The sequence below is a fragment of the Protopterus annectens genome, chromosome 2.part0, assembly GCF_019279795.1.
Source record: "Protopterus annectens isolate FY-2018-M chromosome 2.part0, PAN1.0, whole genome shotgun sequence".
In the NCBI taxonomy this organism is placed as follows: Eukaryota; Metazoa; Chordata; order Ceratodontiformes; family Protopteridae; genus Protopterus; species Protopterus annectens.
The window spans coordinates 144,543,091-144,561,389 of record NC_056728.1 but is presented as its reverse complement, the minus strand read 5'-3'; the positions used below and the strand labels follow the sequence as shown (position 1 = coordinate 144,561,389).

Below are 18,299 nucleotides of genomic sequence, written 5' to 3'. Positions count from 1 at the left end.
GCCATTCCTTGGGTACATATCCTGGAGTAAGGCTGAGGCTGAGATTGAACAGTGACTTTATGTGAGGGTTCATTTGTTCTTGGAGCTCGTGTAAGACGCAGCCCGGGACACCGTCCGGTCCCATTGATGCTGTGTTTTTTGCTTTGGAGAGGGCAGCTCTCACCTGTGAATCTGTGATGTCAGGGAAGCTACACTCGTCGGGATAGACATTTGCTCTTTTGGGGGGGAAGGGGGGGGGGGAGTTTGCACTGGACCTGTCTGCCAGGATGTTGGCAATGTCTGTGGGTTCAGTGTATTTTTTGTCAATTTGCACTAACTCAGAGCATATCTGGGAGTTGCCACCCAGGTTCCTGACATAACTAAAGAAGGCCTTGTGTTTATCTTTAGCGTCCTGTGAAATTTTTCTTTCGAAGCTGGCCTTAGATGATTTTATGAGGGATGGTAGTCTCTTGCTAGTACTGATCAGAGATGCCTTCCCTTTTTAGGATTTTGCTCTATCACGTAGTAGCTTCCTCCTTCTGTTGTATAACTTATTTATGGCCGGGGTCCACCAGACAGGTCTCCTGCCTTTGGAGGAGTGAGTCATGGGTTTATTTGGGATAGCACGATCCATGCATTCCTGTAAGTGTCCATAGAATGCGTTTGTAAAGGATTCTGCGGTTTGGGCCGTATTTTCCACTGGCCCGGGGGATTTGAAGGATTCCACCTCAGTTTTGAGAAGTGTGAAGTTTGCTTTTGAGAAGTGCTTCACCGTGGTTTCCTTGGCTGGGGGTGGGGACGGGATATAGACATCCAGTGAGATTAATTTATGGTCAGATCTTACCAATGACGGGTATACTGGAACACAGAGTCCCCATGTTGGTGATGATCAGGTCCAATATGTTTTCCCCTCTTGTGGGAGTGGTGACCAGTTGTTCCATAGCATTTGAGTTTATAAATTCTAGGAACCATTGGGCGAGGGTGTTGGGGTTTGAGTAGTTCTCCCAGTCTATGTTTGGGTAGCTGAAGTCACCCAATATAATGGTGTTTGGAGAGACCTTCATATTCTCCAGTGTTCTCAGGAAAGCAGAGTGGGGTTCCTGAGTTTGGGAGGGTGGCCTGTAGCAGGCTACAAACTGAAAGGCAGTTTTGCCCACTGTTAGTTGCATGTGGATGGTCTCCGATGCTTCGTGCAGTGCCACTAACCTGGAGGTGTGGGTATCTTTGATGAATATGGTTACTCCCCTTCCTTTTGTGGTTCGGTCCGAGTTTTGGGGCCAAAAAGCATGGTATGAGGTATAACTTGGTAGTGCTGGGGTGCTCTCGAGCGCCTTGAACCAGGTTTCTGTTACTGCACAGATATCGATATTCTCCATACTGAGGAGAGCCTCGAGTGCGTGCATCTTGAGGTTTAGACTTCTGGCGTTGAGCAGTATTACCCTTGGTTTCTTTTTCCTTGTGTTGTCCATGGAGGTGGATTTGTCTTTTGAGCCTTGCCTAAAAAAGGCTCTATGGGGATGGCAAGAGCCTTAGCCAGTATTCGAAAGCCCAGGGGTGACAGGTGCAAGCCGAACGTGGCAAGTAAAGCATGTCATCCCAGGCTGACAGACATTGGATCCCCTTTGAATGACACCAATACTTTAGCCAATTGTTAAAATTGATCATTTTGCCTTTATACTGTGGCATCATTCTTGGTGAGGGTAAGATGCCACTCAAGGTCAGGGTCATACCGGCCTGGGCTACATGATCAGAGAGCTCCTCTATGTCTCTTTTCATGTAGTCCAGGTTGGTACGTCTCAGGTCATTCACACCAGCATGGACAATGACGGAGTCATATTTGTACCTGCTTTGGAGTGACTTGAGTGCTTGTGTTATGTGGCGGATCCTGGCACCCGACAGGCAGCTTACAGTGACCTCCTCCTTGGTAAGGAGGATGCTGGATATACACTGTATTCAGCAGGAAAGGTGGAAAGGTAGTGCAGCAAAGCCACTTGGACTGCAATCCATAGTTGACTTCTTAGGGGAAGACTAGAAACAGTATGGGAATTGTGGTGAGGGACAGTCTTCAGAAGACGATGAGGGATGCCATTAGAATTAGTGACAGACTTATGGGAATCAGACTCCACTGAAAAGACAGGCATTGCAATTAGTCATATAGCAGGGTGGTGATGAGGAAAAGAGTGCATTCATGCAGCTTTTGCAGAACCTACTACAAGAATGCTCTTATTGGGACAGATGGCACAGGATAAGAGGACTACCTGGATCCACAAGGGTGGAGCAACAGAAGCAGGAGAGGCCATTCTAGACACATGTATGGCAAATGGCTTGATACTGGCCAACGCATGGCTCACAAAAACAGTCACAAGATCATAAGCAGGAGTGGTCAATATGCAACTATGGAAGACTTCTTCCTAGCAAGCAAAGGGAATTGGGGTAAAAACATATTTCAAAGTTATCACCAGTGAAACAGTTGCCCTCAGCATTCAAGGCCACAGTCAGCTGCAAGGAGTTTATTAGAGAAGGCCTCAGGTAAACAGACACTAGGCTGAATACCTGTTAGCTGACTGGAACAAAAGCAAAAGCACAACAGTTTGAAGAAATACTCAGGGACTCTAGTACCTCATGAAAAAAAGGAGATAGGTGGAGTTGTAAAAGCATGGTACCGTCTCAAAACAGCATGTGTGAAGACTACAGAAAGATATACAGCCAAGCCAAGTATAGAAATAAGATACATAAGGAAAGCTGGTGGTGAGATGCAGAAGTCTAGGAAGTTAACAAAAGAAAAGGAGTGCAGGACAATTTTGAGATACAAAAAAATATACCAGACTAAGAGGGAATACTGGCTAACAAAGAAGCTAACAGAGCAGCTTCAACTGCAAAAAAGACATGAGAGATACTATACTAGCTTCTATAAAGATCACACAGCAGATGGCACAATGCAGCCGGAAGGAATATTTCTAGCAGTTTCTGAATAAAGAAAACCCAGGGAAGCTTTACTAACCCATGCACAACCAACACTGAAGGATGTTGGGTGAGTTAGGACAGAAATGGCTTTCAAGGATACTCCTAGCAATACGGAGAGAAAGACATATCCCAGATGACTGGAATAAGCATTTTAATACCAGCAAACAAGAAGGCATAGTTGTAATTAAACTTACCATAACAGTAGATGATCAAATGATCACTGCCGTAGTAGCCTAATATACATTATATACTGCTGGTCAGCTTCCAAAGCTCCAGGGCACCTTCCACAAGTCCAAACAGTTACACAACTTGAGCTGAGCTGAGTAAAAAGACAGGTTTGGACAAAAAACCCTTAAAAACGTTCGTGCCAACCGAGAGATGGAGGCTAAGCCCTGAAAGGACATTGCTAGGAACTGGAAAAGTAAAAAATACCTGTCCACACCCTGGCATAAAAACACACTAAAAAAATGAGAGTGACAGAGGAAGGGAGTGGCTACTGCAGCAGTGATCATTCAAACATCTACTGTTATATTAAGTTTACTTACATACTTACACAACAGTAGTATGTTCACCACATTGACCACTACTGCAGTAGTCTATGCCACAGCTTACAACACCCAGGAGGTAGAAGGAGAAGTGTCCAGTAACCTATAGAGAGTGGTCTAACAAAATTCAACCTAGACCTAAAAAGGGAATCTTCCTTGTAGTGCACTGTAGTTGGCAAATAAAAAGAGAAGTGGAAGTATGGACAAAGGAGAAGAGGCTTCCAGTACTCATTCAGTTTCTTTTGATATTACAATGGAACTTGAAGGTGATTTAACCCCCAAAAATACAGAGGACCAAGTTGCTACTTCCAGAATACTTCTATATTCCAACCATTTCCAAAAAATGTAAATGAAGGTTCTGGTAGAGTGTGCCTTGCCTCTACCTGGTATGGTTTTGTTATAGCGGAAATAACAAAAGGTAATAGCCTGAGACAGTTGTTTGGAAATAGTCTGCTTTGTCACAGGTTGTCCCTACTTATCACAAGAAATGAACAACTGATCAGAAGTTCTGAAAGGTTTTGTTCTGTCAAGATAGTACCAGAGTGGTCTTTGTAAGAAATTGTTCCACATTTACTCAGTAACCCATCTCTACCCATTAATTTGACAGCCAAAACAATTCACTGAAACATTGGTAAAATGCTATTCTCCACATGTTGCAATTCAGAAAGTTAATAAAATCATCCACATCTAATTTATCATCTTAATGCAACAACAGGTCATCTATAAATAACATACTGACTCACATTTTCAGTCATGAAAGCATTAGTAAACATACACAGTTTCAAACTCTGCCCATACATTTATTTGCATATGCGGAAGCATATGAAACACCTATGGCTGTGCCTTTCTTTTAAATAAAGTACTTTTTTCAAACATAAAAACATTATGCATTAAGCAAAAATGTAACAGCAAGAGAATACAAGTGAAAAAAAGGGCCCTCTCAGAAATATTTTTGGCATTGGAGCAGTTTTGTATTATGCTGAATTTAAGTGAGATTTTGTTGAATAAAGTGAATTTAGGTGGGATTCTGTGTTGTAATTTAGCCCTGGAACCTGTAAATGTAGATAAGAAGGGGATGCACAAATGTGGGAGATGCAATGTGCATAGGCATGTTTGATGTGGATTCTTGTGTTAAATTAATGATAAAATGCACAAGCACTATTCTTGCTTCTCTAGTAAGACAATGTGTGGTGTCAGATGTAATTGCCAACAGGTTAAATGGTAGATGGCAAATAGAGAGGAGAAAGTATGGACAAAGGAGAACAGGCTTCCGTACTCATTCAGCTTCTTCTAATGACATTACAATGGAACTTGAGGGTGATTTAACCCCCAAGAATAGGGTTTGCTACCAGAAGTGAGTTTACAAGTCGAGGAGTGTTTCAGCGTAGACACTTCAGGAGAGGTCATAAGATGTGGTGATGTATATAATCCACAGGTGCTGAATTTATCTAACAGACATTTAAGTTACTGTGTTTATTCCTTATTGCAAAAAAGGGTAACATTTGTACCAACAAATTTTCCAACTTGCAATGATATGGTAATTGATTTAATTTGCCTCGTTCCTAGTGGAAAGAGAGACAACGTTTGTGCATTTGTTGATGATGCTACATACAGCTTTACTATAGTATTCAAATGTTCTGATAAACTGGATTTAAATGACTTATCAATGCATTCAGTTGATAATTATTTTCAAGTTGAATTTAGCGATGAAGTAAGTTTGTATAAACATCATCATCATCATCATCATCTTCTTCTTCTTTCGGCTGTTCCCATTAGGGGTCACCACAGCGGATCATCTGTTTACATTTCTTCCTGTCCTCTGCATCTTGCTCTGTCACACCAATCACCTGCATGTCCTCTCTCATCACATCCGTAAACCTTATCTTAGGCCTTTCTCATCACATCCGTAAACCTCATCTTAGAACTTCCTCTTTTCCTGTTACCTGGCAGCTTCATCCTTAGCATCTTTTTCCCAATATACTCAGCGTCCCTCCTCAGCACATGTCCAAACCAACGTAATCTTGCCTCTCTGGCTTTGTCTCCAAACCTTCCAACCTGGGCTGACCCTCTAATATACTTATTCCTAATCCTGTCCACCCTCGTCTCACCCAGTGCAAATCTTGACATCTTTAACTCTGCCACATCCAGCTCAAACTCCTGCCTTTTTGTCAATGCCACTGTCTCCAACCCATATAACATAGCTGGTCTCACTACCCTCTTGTAGACCTTCCCTTTCACTCTTACAGGTACTAGTCTGTCACAAATCACTCCTGACACTCTTCTCCAACCACTCCATCCTGCCTGTACTCTCTTCTTCACCTCCCTTCCACACTCACCATTACTCTGAACTATTGATTCCAAGTATTTAAACTCATCCACCTTCGCCACCTCTACTCCCTGCATCCTCACCATTCCTCTATCCTCCCACTCATTCACACACATATATTCTGTCTTAGTCCTGCTGACCTTTATTCCTCTTCTCTCTAGAGGATATCACCATTTCTCCAGGGTCTCCTCCACCTGCTCTCTACTCTCACTACAGATCACAATGTCATCTGCAAATATCATAGTCCACAGGAACTCCTGTCTGATCTCGTCTGTCAACCTGTCCATCACCATTGCAAATAAGAAAGGGCTCAGAGCTGATCCTTGATATAATCCCACCTCCACCTTAAACGCATCAGTCACTCCCACCGCAGACCTCACCGCTGTCACACATACTTCTCTGACACTCTCGACTTCCTCATACAATACCACAACTCCTCTCTAGGCACCCTGCAATATGCTTTCTCCAAGTCTACAAAAACACAATGCAACTCCTTCTGACCTTCTCTGTACTTCTCCTTCAACACTCTGAGCAAACATTGTATCTGTAGTGCTCTTTCCCGGCGTGAAACCATACTGCTGATCACTAATCATCACGTCCCTTCTTAACCTAGCTTCCATTACTCTTTCCCATAACTTCATGCTGTAACTCATCAATTTACTCCCTCTGTAGTTACTACAGCTCTACACATCACCCTTATTCTTAAAAATCAGTACCAAAACACGTTTTCTCCATTCCTCAGGCATCCTCTCACTTTCCAAGATTTCATTAAACAATCTGGTTAAAAAGTCCACTGCCATTTCACCTAAACACCTCCATGCTTCCACAGGACCAACAGCCTTTCCATTCTTCATCCTCTTCATAGCTATCCTTACTTCCTCCTTGCTAATCCATTGTACTTCATGATTCACTATCCCCACATCATCCAACCTTCTCTCCCTCTCATTCTCTTCATTCATCAACCCCTCAAAGTACTCTTTCCATCTCCTCAACACACTGTCCTCGCTTGTGAGTATGTTTCCCTCATTATCCTTTATCACCTTTACCTGCTGTACATCTTTCCTAGCTCTTTCCCTCTGTCTAGCCATTCAGTATAGGTCCTTTTCTCCCTCCTTAGTGTCCAATCTTTTATACAACTCTTCATATTCCTTATCCTTCACAACCTCTCTCTTTGCCATGCACCTCATCTCCTTATACTCCTGTCTACTTTCTTCATCTCTATGACAATCCCACTTCTTCTTTGCCAACCTCTTTCTCTGTATACGCTCCTGTACTTCCTCATTCCACCACCATGTCTCCTTGTCATCCTTCCTCTGTCCACATGTCATACCAAGCACCTTTCTAGCAGTCTCACTTACTAGCTCTGCTGTAGTTACCCAGCTATTTGGTAACTCTTCACTGCCCCCCAGTGCCTGTCTTAACTCATCCCTGAACGCCACCTCACAATTACTCTTTTTCAATTTCCACCATTTGATCCTTGGTGCTGCCCTCACACTCCTCCTCCTCTTCTTGATCACCACTCTTGTATGTCACCCTATGCTCCTCCCTCATGTTAAAATACGTATTCACCACAGCCATGTCCATCATTTTCGCAAAATCCACTACCATCTGACCTTCCTTTGTTTAACACCATACCTACCCATCACTTCCTCATCCCCTCTGTTCCCTTCACCAACATGCCCACTGAAATCTGCTCCAATCACCACTCTCTCATCCTTGGGTACAGTCATCACTACTTCATCCAACTCACTCCAAAATTTTTCTTTCTCATCCATCGCACACCCAACTTGTGGAGCATATGCACTAACAACATTCATCATTACACCATCAATTTCCAGCTTCATAAATATCACTCTATCCGACAATCTTTTCACCTCCAAAACACTCTTAGCATACTGTTCCTTCAGGATAACTCCTACACCATTTCTCCTCCCATCCACACCTAGATAAAACAATTTGAACCCACCTCCGATACACCAAGTCTTACTCCCCTTCCATCTGGTCTCTTGCACACACAATATACCAACCTTCCTTCTGTCCATCATATCGGCTAGCTCTCTCCCTATACCAGTCATACTGCCAACATTCAAAATTCCAACTCAAAATAAGTTTGTGTAAACGATATACTTAAATTCAAATGTCTGTGTTAAAAAAATAAAAGTAATTTAATTCCTTCAAAGACGTGTTGTAATTAATGTATTTGAGAAAGTTTGACAGAGAGAATGAGTTATGGGTGAAGTTTATTACACATATGCACTCCAGTAGAACTAATAATCATAACACGTATGAGTGGAAGGCATTAAAATGTTTAAAACATGAATTGGTTGTTTACAAATCTGATAAGGGGTGCAAGGAAGTAATGAGGAGTAGATGTGATTACTTAAGTATGTGCAATGCTTTGTTAAATAATGAAGTGGATTATATGGGCACTAAATAACATAAAAGGAATAACTTTTATTAAGAGTTAATAGACTTGTTAAAAAGGGGACAGCAGTTACATTTTTACAATGAAAAGGATGTTGAGTGCTTTGTGATGTTCCCTTATCTGCCGTTTTTTTTTTTCCCCCTACGGTTCCAAAACTTTGAAAATCTATCATCTGATAATTGCTGGTATGGGTAGTTAATTGAAGAAGTGGGGATTCCGTTGGATGGCATTTTAAAAGGTTTGGTGGGTAAAACTAAAATAACTTTTATAGTAATAGGTTTAAAACAGTGATTTGGAGTGATTTATTTTTAGCTCAATTTGAATGTTATATACGTCCATTCAACATAATTTTGGCATCACAGCAGTTTCGTATTTTTGGGGACACGGCCTTTTTTTCTTATAGTCTATCACTATTACATTTTTGCCTAAAGGATAATGTTCTAAAGTGTGAGGAAAGGTGGTTTATTCAAAAGAAAAGCACACAGCAATGGGTGTCCCATGTGCTCCTGCATATGCAAATATTTACATGTTCAGAGTTAAGTCACGACTGAAAATCTGACTGAATATGTTAGATATATAGAAGACATGTTGATGTTGTTGTGTAAAGGTGATAAACTGGATATAGTTGAGTTTGTTAACACTGAATGTTAATGCAAAGGGATACAGTCTGATTTTGATTTTATTGATGTTTCAGTAATTTTTTAGATGTCAGATTAATAGGTACAGATGGGTTACCAATTAAATCTAGATTGCTTAGTAAAGATACTTCTTCTAACAAATTCTTACATGTTGCCAGTGCCAATCTGCCTCATTTGGTTGAGTCATTACCTTAGGAGTTTATTAATGAAAGTACAGTTGTGTAAGCTTCACTTACCCATACCAGTAGATTTTTTTTTAATTTCTCACTCTTACAGTGGCCTTTTGGCTATACGGGTTGTTTCCTGTCTAGGAAACAACTGATCAGCTTCAAGAAGCTCAGGTTCCCACCACTCCTCCAACCTGACTGCTGATTGGCTAAGCCCAAGGAGGGAAATCAGCAGTCAGAGGTAAACTTTCTTCATTACTTACTTCACCATACAAGGGCAGAATATCCTAATAATCCTGAATCATAAATCTAATAACAATAAAACATATAAAGTAGTAACAAACACAACCCTACTGTATATTCCAATTACAACTATATACAAAAGTAGGGGGGACGGAGGGTGGGTGTGGCTACTGCAGCAGTGAGGAATTAGAACAAGCACGGTTATGGAGAACAGTAACTTACACAACTGCACTGTGTTCATTATTCCCAATGTTGCACTAGCCTTTAGGCTATATAGATTGATAGTCAAAGTCTATCCAAACTGAAGGAGGAAGGGTATAGATCCATGAGCCCCTGGAGAATAGTCCTAGCAAAGCAGTTAGTCCTAGACCTTGAAAAGGAAATTGGCTTATAATGCTTTGTAAAAGTATGTACAGAGGACCATGCAGCAACTTCTAGAATGCTCCTAGAGTTCACTCCTTTCCAGTATGCCATGAAGGATGACAAGGCTATACTAGAATACTCATTGATACTACCTGGAATGAATTTACCTTGGTGGGAATTACAAAAAGCAATAGCTGAGGACGACCACCTGGAAACTGTGTTTACACACAGCGTGCCCTTTTTTGTCCCTTGATAACAAATAAATAGCTAATCAGCTTTTCCAAGGGGCTTGGCTCCATCAAGACAATATCCGAGATCCCCATGCATGTTCAAATTATGCATAATCCTTTCTTCCTGCTTTCTTTATGTTCAACATAGAAAACTGAGAGATTTATGGCTTGATTCAAAGTAAACTCCGAAACCACACTGCACATGAAAGAGGGGTCTGTTCTTAAAAGATATCCCTGTGGAAAGTCAAATAGGGTTCTCCCTCCTTGACAGCTTCCAACATAGATATCTTTCTTACAGAAGTCAGAACAATCATGAGTACAGTCTTCCAAGTCAAGAACCTTAAATCTGCAGATTCAAAAAGCAGCTATGTTTCAGTGGCAACCTGTTTATGAGGGAGTCTTGGGTGTAAAAACTCCTTTCAGAAGTTTTCACAACAAACAGAGAAGAAAGAGGAAGATCCATGGGCAGACATGCTGAAATGGCCACAATTTGAACCTTTACAGAGAAATAAGAGAGACCAAAGGAAAGTAACTCACAAATATTTGGGCACCAGTGGTACAGCATCTCTGATGGGCCCCTTGTTATTGGGTTGGCACCAACTATCACTTCCACTTTCCAATAGAGGATTTTCTAGTGGTAGGTTTTCTTGCTGCACATCTACTTATCAATATAGGATTTTCTGGTAGCAGGTTTTATTGACTCCTTTACTAGCTGCTGCATCTCCTAAACAATAAGTGCCTAAATGATATTAGAACTGAATCATCCAGGCACTCAGCTAAAGTTGATCGATACTGGGGTGCATCAAACTCCTCCTGTCTTGTGTAAGTAGATCCAGTCTATGAGGAAGCCTGTGGTAATTGCCCTGGCCAATTCCATAAGACGGGAGAACCAATGTTCCTAGTCACAAAGGGGGTCAACCACAATGAATTTTGGGGTATCTTTTTGAATCTTCACAATTACTCTGGATATTGGTGGAAAGCCATAATGGACCATTATGTTCCAAGGGAATGAAAATGCATCCATTTTTCAGACTCGCTTGAAAGGAACAAAGTGACAATATTTGTTTAGTTGCCAGTTTTGAAAGAAGGTGAATAAGTCTATTTGAGGTGTCCCCATACCTGGATCTGTTTCTGGAAGACCCACTCATTCAATTTCCATTTGAGAGAGTCTGTCCTGGACTAGCTCAGCTTATCTGACACTGTCTTGCTCTGTCAGACTGTAACATGCTTGGAGTGTTAAGGAATGCTATACAGCTACATCCCAAGCAATCCTACCCAGCTTGCACAGTGAGTACAACCTTGTACCTCTCTGCTTGTTTATGTACCCTATGACTGTGGCATTGACTGTAATCACTTGATGTCCTAGAAACCAAAGGAGATGGAGACATTTCAATCCATGGATCACAGCCGGTATCTGCTTTGTAGTGATGTGCATTGATCTGCCTGAATGATTCCAAAGGCCTTGCCCCTTTAACCCATGAACATTGCTCCCCAAGTGAAATCTAAAGTGTTTGCGGTGATAGACTGGGTCTGGGGTCTGAAGAAAGGGAGACCTGGCTTCATCTGAATTTGTTGCCTCTACCAATGCAGTTCCATTTTAGAAAGCTCAAAACTGGAATTTAATTTTCTAGAGAATGTACATGCTAGTTCCATGTGTTTTTTTTTAGAAACCTCTGCATCTTTTTTGTGTGCCACCTGGCTAGGGAGAATCATAAAAGTCATGAACCCTAGGTTCCTGAGAATTTCTCTTCCAGAAGTCAGAGACAGACTGAAGAAACGTAAGAAAAAATCCAGATAAAAATCTACCTCCTGTTGTGTCAAAAAGGCGTTAAAAGGCAACCAAGAAACACAATTGTGTGAGAAAAAGTCAAGAAGGATTTTGCAATATTTATCTGGAAGCCCAGATTGGTCAGTATAGACATAACACGTGTTAATGACTTTTGCCATCTGTATAAACACTATGCAAACATAAGTTGCCTAAATAAGGAAAATGCGAATGCTATTTAGTCTGTAATGAGTTATGACTGATACTACACATTTCATGAACACCCTCTGAGCAGTAGATAATCCAAAGGGTAATACAGCCAACTGATAACATGCCTCAGAAATGGAGAATGTTAAACATTTCCTGAAGCCCATGGCTATGGGAATGTGGTAATGAGCTTCTTTAAGTCAAGTCTTACCATGTAACTCATGAAGGAATGAGAGATAACATGTTGTGTAAGGTCAGCATTTTGAATTTTGGTACTTTCATATACAAGGTTTATAAATGAAATATCTACTAATGGTCTCCAAGAGACCTCCTTCTTTATTACCAGAAACATTCAGGAATAGGAGCCTTTGCCAGTTTGAATTACAGGCGCTGGTTCTATGACTCCTTGGGTGAGTAAAGACTGAAGAACCTGAAGAAAAAAAAATGTGGTTTGTTTGGGGGGTTGGGAGGAATTCTCCTGAGGACTTTGTATCCAGCACCATCTGTAACCCTCCTGCAGCACTTTTATCACCCAAGAGTCTGAAGCAATCTTTTGCCAAAGGAGGATGTTGAGGACCAGCTTGTGGGACAGATCTGTAGAGACATTGCCTGGAGAAGGAGGAAAGGGGGAAATAATGCTGGCATAATCATTCAGTAATGTTGGTGTGCCCTTTTTCTGAAAGGACTCCTATTGATTAATTCCCTCCAGCCACCTCTCATTGGCTTATTTGCTGAACTAGGACTGGTTTTGTTCATTTGTCTTTTTAGAGAAAGAATGTATTGTTGGACAAGAAAAATCTTAAAAAACCCTTAAATCAATTTTCCTCTTTCATTATATTGTTTGAAAAGCTGGGTAGCATATGATTCAAACAATACCTCCTTATCTGAAGAAGAATCTAAACTTTCATACTTTACCACCTCAGCAAACCTCTGGCTACATATCCAAACATATCTTCTTAACATTATAGCAAAAGAAGGGGCCATAGACACAGTAATCACATAATCATGCACACTCTTCAAAGCATGTTTGGGTACCTGGGGCAAGGCAGAAACACCTCGATTCAAAATAAGAAATTTCTTCTGCAGGAAGTAGCAAGCTCTCTCATACTATCCATATAACAAATACATTCTTGATAGCTGAGAATTCTGAAAGCCAAAGTGGAAAAAGGAAAATATTTTCTTACCTGGGTGGTCCAACACCTTGCCTTCCTTGTCACCAGGTGAAAGGCTGGTATTTTATACCAAACTATTCCCGCCCAGAGATGCAGTGGATATACCAAGCTGGGTCTGATCTAAGGTGAGTAAAAAGAAATGTATTAGTTCAAGGCACTGTACATCTTATCTGCTTTTTTTTTTGGAGGTACTGACAGCTGGGTATAGCATGATTACAGGCAGCATTTACCACATCCTATAGGGATGGCAGCATAGGAGGGCTGGGTAAGGAATGAAGAATATCCATTTGTAACATATCATGATATCTCCTCAATTCAGGGAAACATGTCTTTGTTCACATAAAAAATACCTCATTTACCTTTACTATGGTCTGATCAGAAGTGAATTCCTTCACATGAGAAAAATAATTTGCATTTTCTTCACAGTCAGAAAATTGGTCTTGTGAATCTGCAGAAAAAGAAGCACCACTTCTGTCACAGTCAGCAGAATCGACCCAGTTTTCTTAAGAATTTATTTACAGGGGATGCTCACCAGTAATGGCTTCTGGACATCCGGATTCATTGCCTGTAATGTATGCCTTGCTAGGGTAACAAAAATCATCTCAACTGTAATTACTTCTTGAGGTGAACCATGTTTAATCTTCTGTTTTTTTCTTTGTCCCTGAGGAAGAAGACTGACAAGAAGGATGGATGTCCAACCAGTGTAATGATTTCTTGCCTTGGTTACCGCATGAAGAATCTCCCAGCCCTAAATAAGATGGTTCTACCATGCCCATACGGGACACTGAAACAGGAAGATAGGACGTGGTTGACTCCCAATTCCTGCCGGCTGAAAGAACTACACCACAGGAAGCCTAAAATGCGAGTGAGTGGTCTAAGGAACAACCGATAGCCAGTGAAGGTTCACCTATTATCAGATGAGGTACAGCTCCTTGTTGTTAAGTGTTTTTTCTTTCTTTCTAGGAACAGCATGAGCAGAACCAGCAGGATTGAAGTAAGCATCCATGCTACAGTAGAGGAAGAGAAGCAAAATTGGTATGCTTTACTGGAGTGAACTGGATAGAAGTTAAGTTGTCACCTACTGTAGACAAGCAGCACAGTTACTGTTTGTGAAGGGGCTGGGACAAGAAGTGTAACAGCACAAGCAGCACTCAATTTTCCTGTCAGTACCTTTTTACCAAGTTAAAAACCCTGACAGAATAAGAAAAAATGGCAGCTAGTCATGAGGTGAGGATAAGCACTAGCCTGTCAAAACACCTCCCTGTCAATTCCAAAATAAATCATTTAGTCACAAAATTAAAAGTTTACAGAAACAGAACATCTACTTACACAACATTAGCCACTAACTAGATAAATAACAGTCTCTCACAGGAGACTTCCAATATTGATAAAAATACTAGGTTTTTAAAGAGGAGATGCTGCTTTTAGTCAGAAAATAAAAAATAACTTATATTTTCTTAAAAGGACAATTTCTGTGTGGAGAGGTTCCCCAATGGGGACCTGTCAGAAATGATGCCCTTAGCCAATTGCAGCTCCATGAAGCCCCACAGAAGCTTCCCCTCTAGGCAAGAAAGTACTGAAGAAATCTTCACTCTGACTGCTGAGTTTGCACCTTGGGGTAGCCAATCAGCAGGCAGAGTGAAGGTCTTTGAGGGGGGGAATCTGAGCTTTGTGAAGTTGGCCAATCGTTGGTTTCCATGCAAGAAAACAACCCATGCAGCTTAAAGGCTACTGCAGCAGTGGGAATGATGAACATCAGGCAAATAAAATTCACAAAAGGGGGCATGCCCCACAGTTTTGTTTTGGGAACTCATCTCCTTTTGATTTACACTATGGACAATTATGTTCCTTTATGATTAAATAAGCACATCATCTAAAGATCATGAAAACTACAAGAGCTAACTCACAATATTATACCATACAATAAAAAACACCTAAATAACCTGTCTTCTATCCAAGAATATCAGTGAATTTTCAATGTACACAACAGACCTAAAACTAAGGAAAGGGACTTTGTATTAGTGTAGCATCTTGCAGGCCATTCTGCGCAGATGACAGCATAATGTTAGTGATTGACAGGTAAAACGGGTGTGTCGTCATATGGGAAACATGCATGACTGACAGCCATACAGATGGGGCATGAGTATGCATTGTCTATTTGTACTTTACTCTTTCCTCAATGTAGTGCGATCTCAGAGTTGGTATATTTAATTTGTGGAGGTGTGTGGGGGATGCCCCCTGCAAAAGTGAAGGAAAAAACATATTTGCAGTTATTGTGCTATTATTTTTTTCTCCTTTCTTTTTTTGCAGGGGGCAAGCTTAAGTGCACCCACCATGTTGGGGGCTACAGCCCACACAAATTAAATATACCAATTCCAAGATCGCACTACATTGAGGAAAAGGGTAAACCACGAATAGACAATGAATATTCATGCCGCCATCAGTATGAATATTACTCAAGTCTATTAAGGCATCACTAATTGTTGGACGGTGGGCAGGGTTTAGGTGGGACTTGCTACTGCTCATCCTGGGAGGTACTACACTAATACAAAGCCAAGAAAGAAAAATCCCTTGCTCAGAAACACACACAACTGATCTACAAATAAAGCACCTTTGCTCATTTAACAAAGCCCTTTAATACATTAAGCTTATGCAGATGAATTTTGCTAATCAACAGTCCCTGCTATCAATTCTTTGTCAGAAACAGAACTTGTGGCCCTCAATAGTAATGTGGCTACCATTAAAAGACAGCATTACTGAAATGGTCATTTTCCTATACCCAGCCTTACCATGTTCATTACATACAGCTGCCTTTGCCACTTTCTCAACAATGTTCTTCCTTCTGCCTTCTGAAATGTTCAGTAAACAAGCTGCTAAGCGAAACTTTGCTGTCAATGCAGCCATCTTAATTTTCCTGTAAATAAATGGTAAATATATTAATATCACAATTACTGCATATACCTGAAGCACATGTGGAAAATATACAATCATGCAGTTAAACTAAATAGCACTGATTTGAATATGCTTTTCCTTCCTCAAAGCCATTATGATATTGCAACCTATTTTCCTACAGAGAAGATACAGAAAACTATCCTGTGTATCAGGATTTTCATGACTGATACAAAAAGGAAATGACACACACATGTATTCATATCACTTGATCTACAGAGAGACCTTTGGTGTAAGTGGTGGGATTCAATTTTCCCTAGCTTTGAACAATTCTGAATTTTCTCCAGTACCCACACTCACGGCTTGTTTATATCCCCCAGATGTATCTTAAGATATCATGTACCCAACTGGGGGGGTTAGCCCCTACAGTCTCCAGATCTGCTCCCATAAAATAACCAAAATAACCAATTAAAAAAATGACAGTTAGAAACACAACATAAACTATATCCAATGCAAGGGTAAGAAGGAAAAAAATGCAAAACAGTTGAAAACAGTAAAATCTGTTACATCTGACTTTCATCCAACTTCTGCAGTGGGCATTTGTTGAAAACAATCACAACAGTTACACATTTTAAATCTCCCGGAAGACTAGAAACTAAAGAAACTAAGATGCAAAGGCATGGATGACAAAGTCTGGAAACGCCAATATGCCAAAAAAGTCAGATGTCTATAATTATGGTAAAAAATAATGCTCATTAACAAGTGGTTGTGAAACATATAACATCCTTAGGTGACATTTCAGAATCAAGCACTGGCAGAATGGCTCATGACTGTAGCAGCTTTTTTCCAAGGGTGGTCATCCACCTGAAGGTAAAAAGAAAACAGGCAACTCACTTGAAAAGGGTTTGCTTAGTCAATGCAAATTCCTTCCTACCTACAGCAAAATAGGAAAATGACTGGTCTGCCTTTCTAGACGCTTAAAAAACTTGAGATGGCTATGCATGTTCAGACTATGAAGGGCTCATTCTCTCCCAATTACTTCCTTTGACAGAGAACACAGAGAGAGAGAGATGAATGGATTGGTTTAAGGACAGTCTTGACACAACGTTTGGTAAGAAATGTGGCTATCCAATCCTTATGAAAGATTAAACATCCAAAGATCTGCAGTTTGGTGATCTCTGAAGTCAAGGCCAATGTCAAAGGCCTCTGGCTGACCAAGTCTGCAAACAACTGCAAACTAGGCACAGTTATAGAATCCCCCAAAGACACAAATACCTCCAAGGTCTCCAGAGCCACAGTCTAAAACTAAGTGCCAAGAAATGCATAAGAGTATCCTTTGGGAAGACATCTACCCTGGAAAGTACCACATTGATGATATACATCCAAGACTGGACACACTGGTCAGGGATTTGGGAATGCATGTAGACAGCAACCTGGCCTTTGATCACCATGTGCTTATAGTAGCAAGGAATCATTCCATATTATTGCAACCTGTATGCAAGGGTGTGGCATCTGGGTCTAAGAATGTCATGGTCATGCTGTACTTGTCCCTCATCAGCCAATCATGGAGTACAATGCTGCTTCAGTATGTACCTGACCAAACATATGCAATAACCGGACTGTCCACAGAGATTCCTCACAAAAGCATGCAGGCGTAACATGTCCTACACCGACTGGCTCAAAGCTCTATCCTTGTGCTCGAACACAGACAGACTGTTGAGAGGCGATCTATGGCTGGCCTATAAAGAATTCTCTGATCCCACTCTGATGGACCCGTGGCAAATCTGCAAAATAAATCATCATCAGAATTACTCCATCTAGGGATACAAACCTCATCTGCAATATAAATAGGACACATTGGAGGGACAGGTATGCGTCTCAGACACTACTCCTTTTCTGGAGCAGGTTTTCCATCCATGTGAACCAGAGTTCTTACCTAACCAATTTAAGTCCACAGAATGTAGTCCACACTCTATATACAATAGAAAGTACAAGAAAGACCCAGCGAATTAAAAATCTTCATCATGTAATACTTTAAACCTCCTGCAGTGAAGGCGCATGAGATACATGCAAATGACCCCTTAAGGACATTCCAGTGTTTCAGAATGCTCATTAAAAGTCAAGAGCATTCTGAGGCCAATTTGCTGAAACATTGGAATGTCCTTAAAGGGTCATTTTCATATGGGCCTTCAATATAAGAGATTATTATGTATTATTACGTAGAGAAGATTCTAGCTTTTATTGATCTTTCTTGTAATTTTTATTAAAATGGTTCGTTTATGTGACATTTTTAAACTGTGGTTTGGCTATACACAATATACAACTGCCTTTTAATACACACACAGAAGGTAGTCCTTATTCCATACATAAGGAAAGAAATTTTGCC

The 18,299-nt window shown here is 40.8% G+C and overlaps 1 protein-coding gene across 3 annotated transcripts in view; it reads right to left on the bottom strand.

Moving 5' to 3' along the window:
* FTCDNL1 (formiminotransferase cyclodeaminase N-terminal like) overlaps positions 1-18,299 on the bottom strand; it is a 267,134-nt gene that overhangs the window by 210,225 nt on the left and 38,610 nt on the right. For all 3 annotated transcript variants that reach the window (XM_044060636.1, XM_044060637.1, XR_006363440.1), the window contains exon 2: positions 15,814-15,938. In XM_044060636.1, coding sequence (XP_043916571.1) covers positions 15,814-15,938 — 125 coding nt within the window. The remainder of the gene's footprint in view (positions 1-15,813; positions 15,939-18,299) is intronic.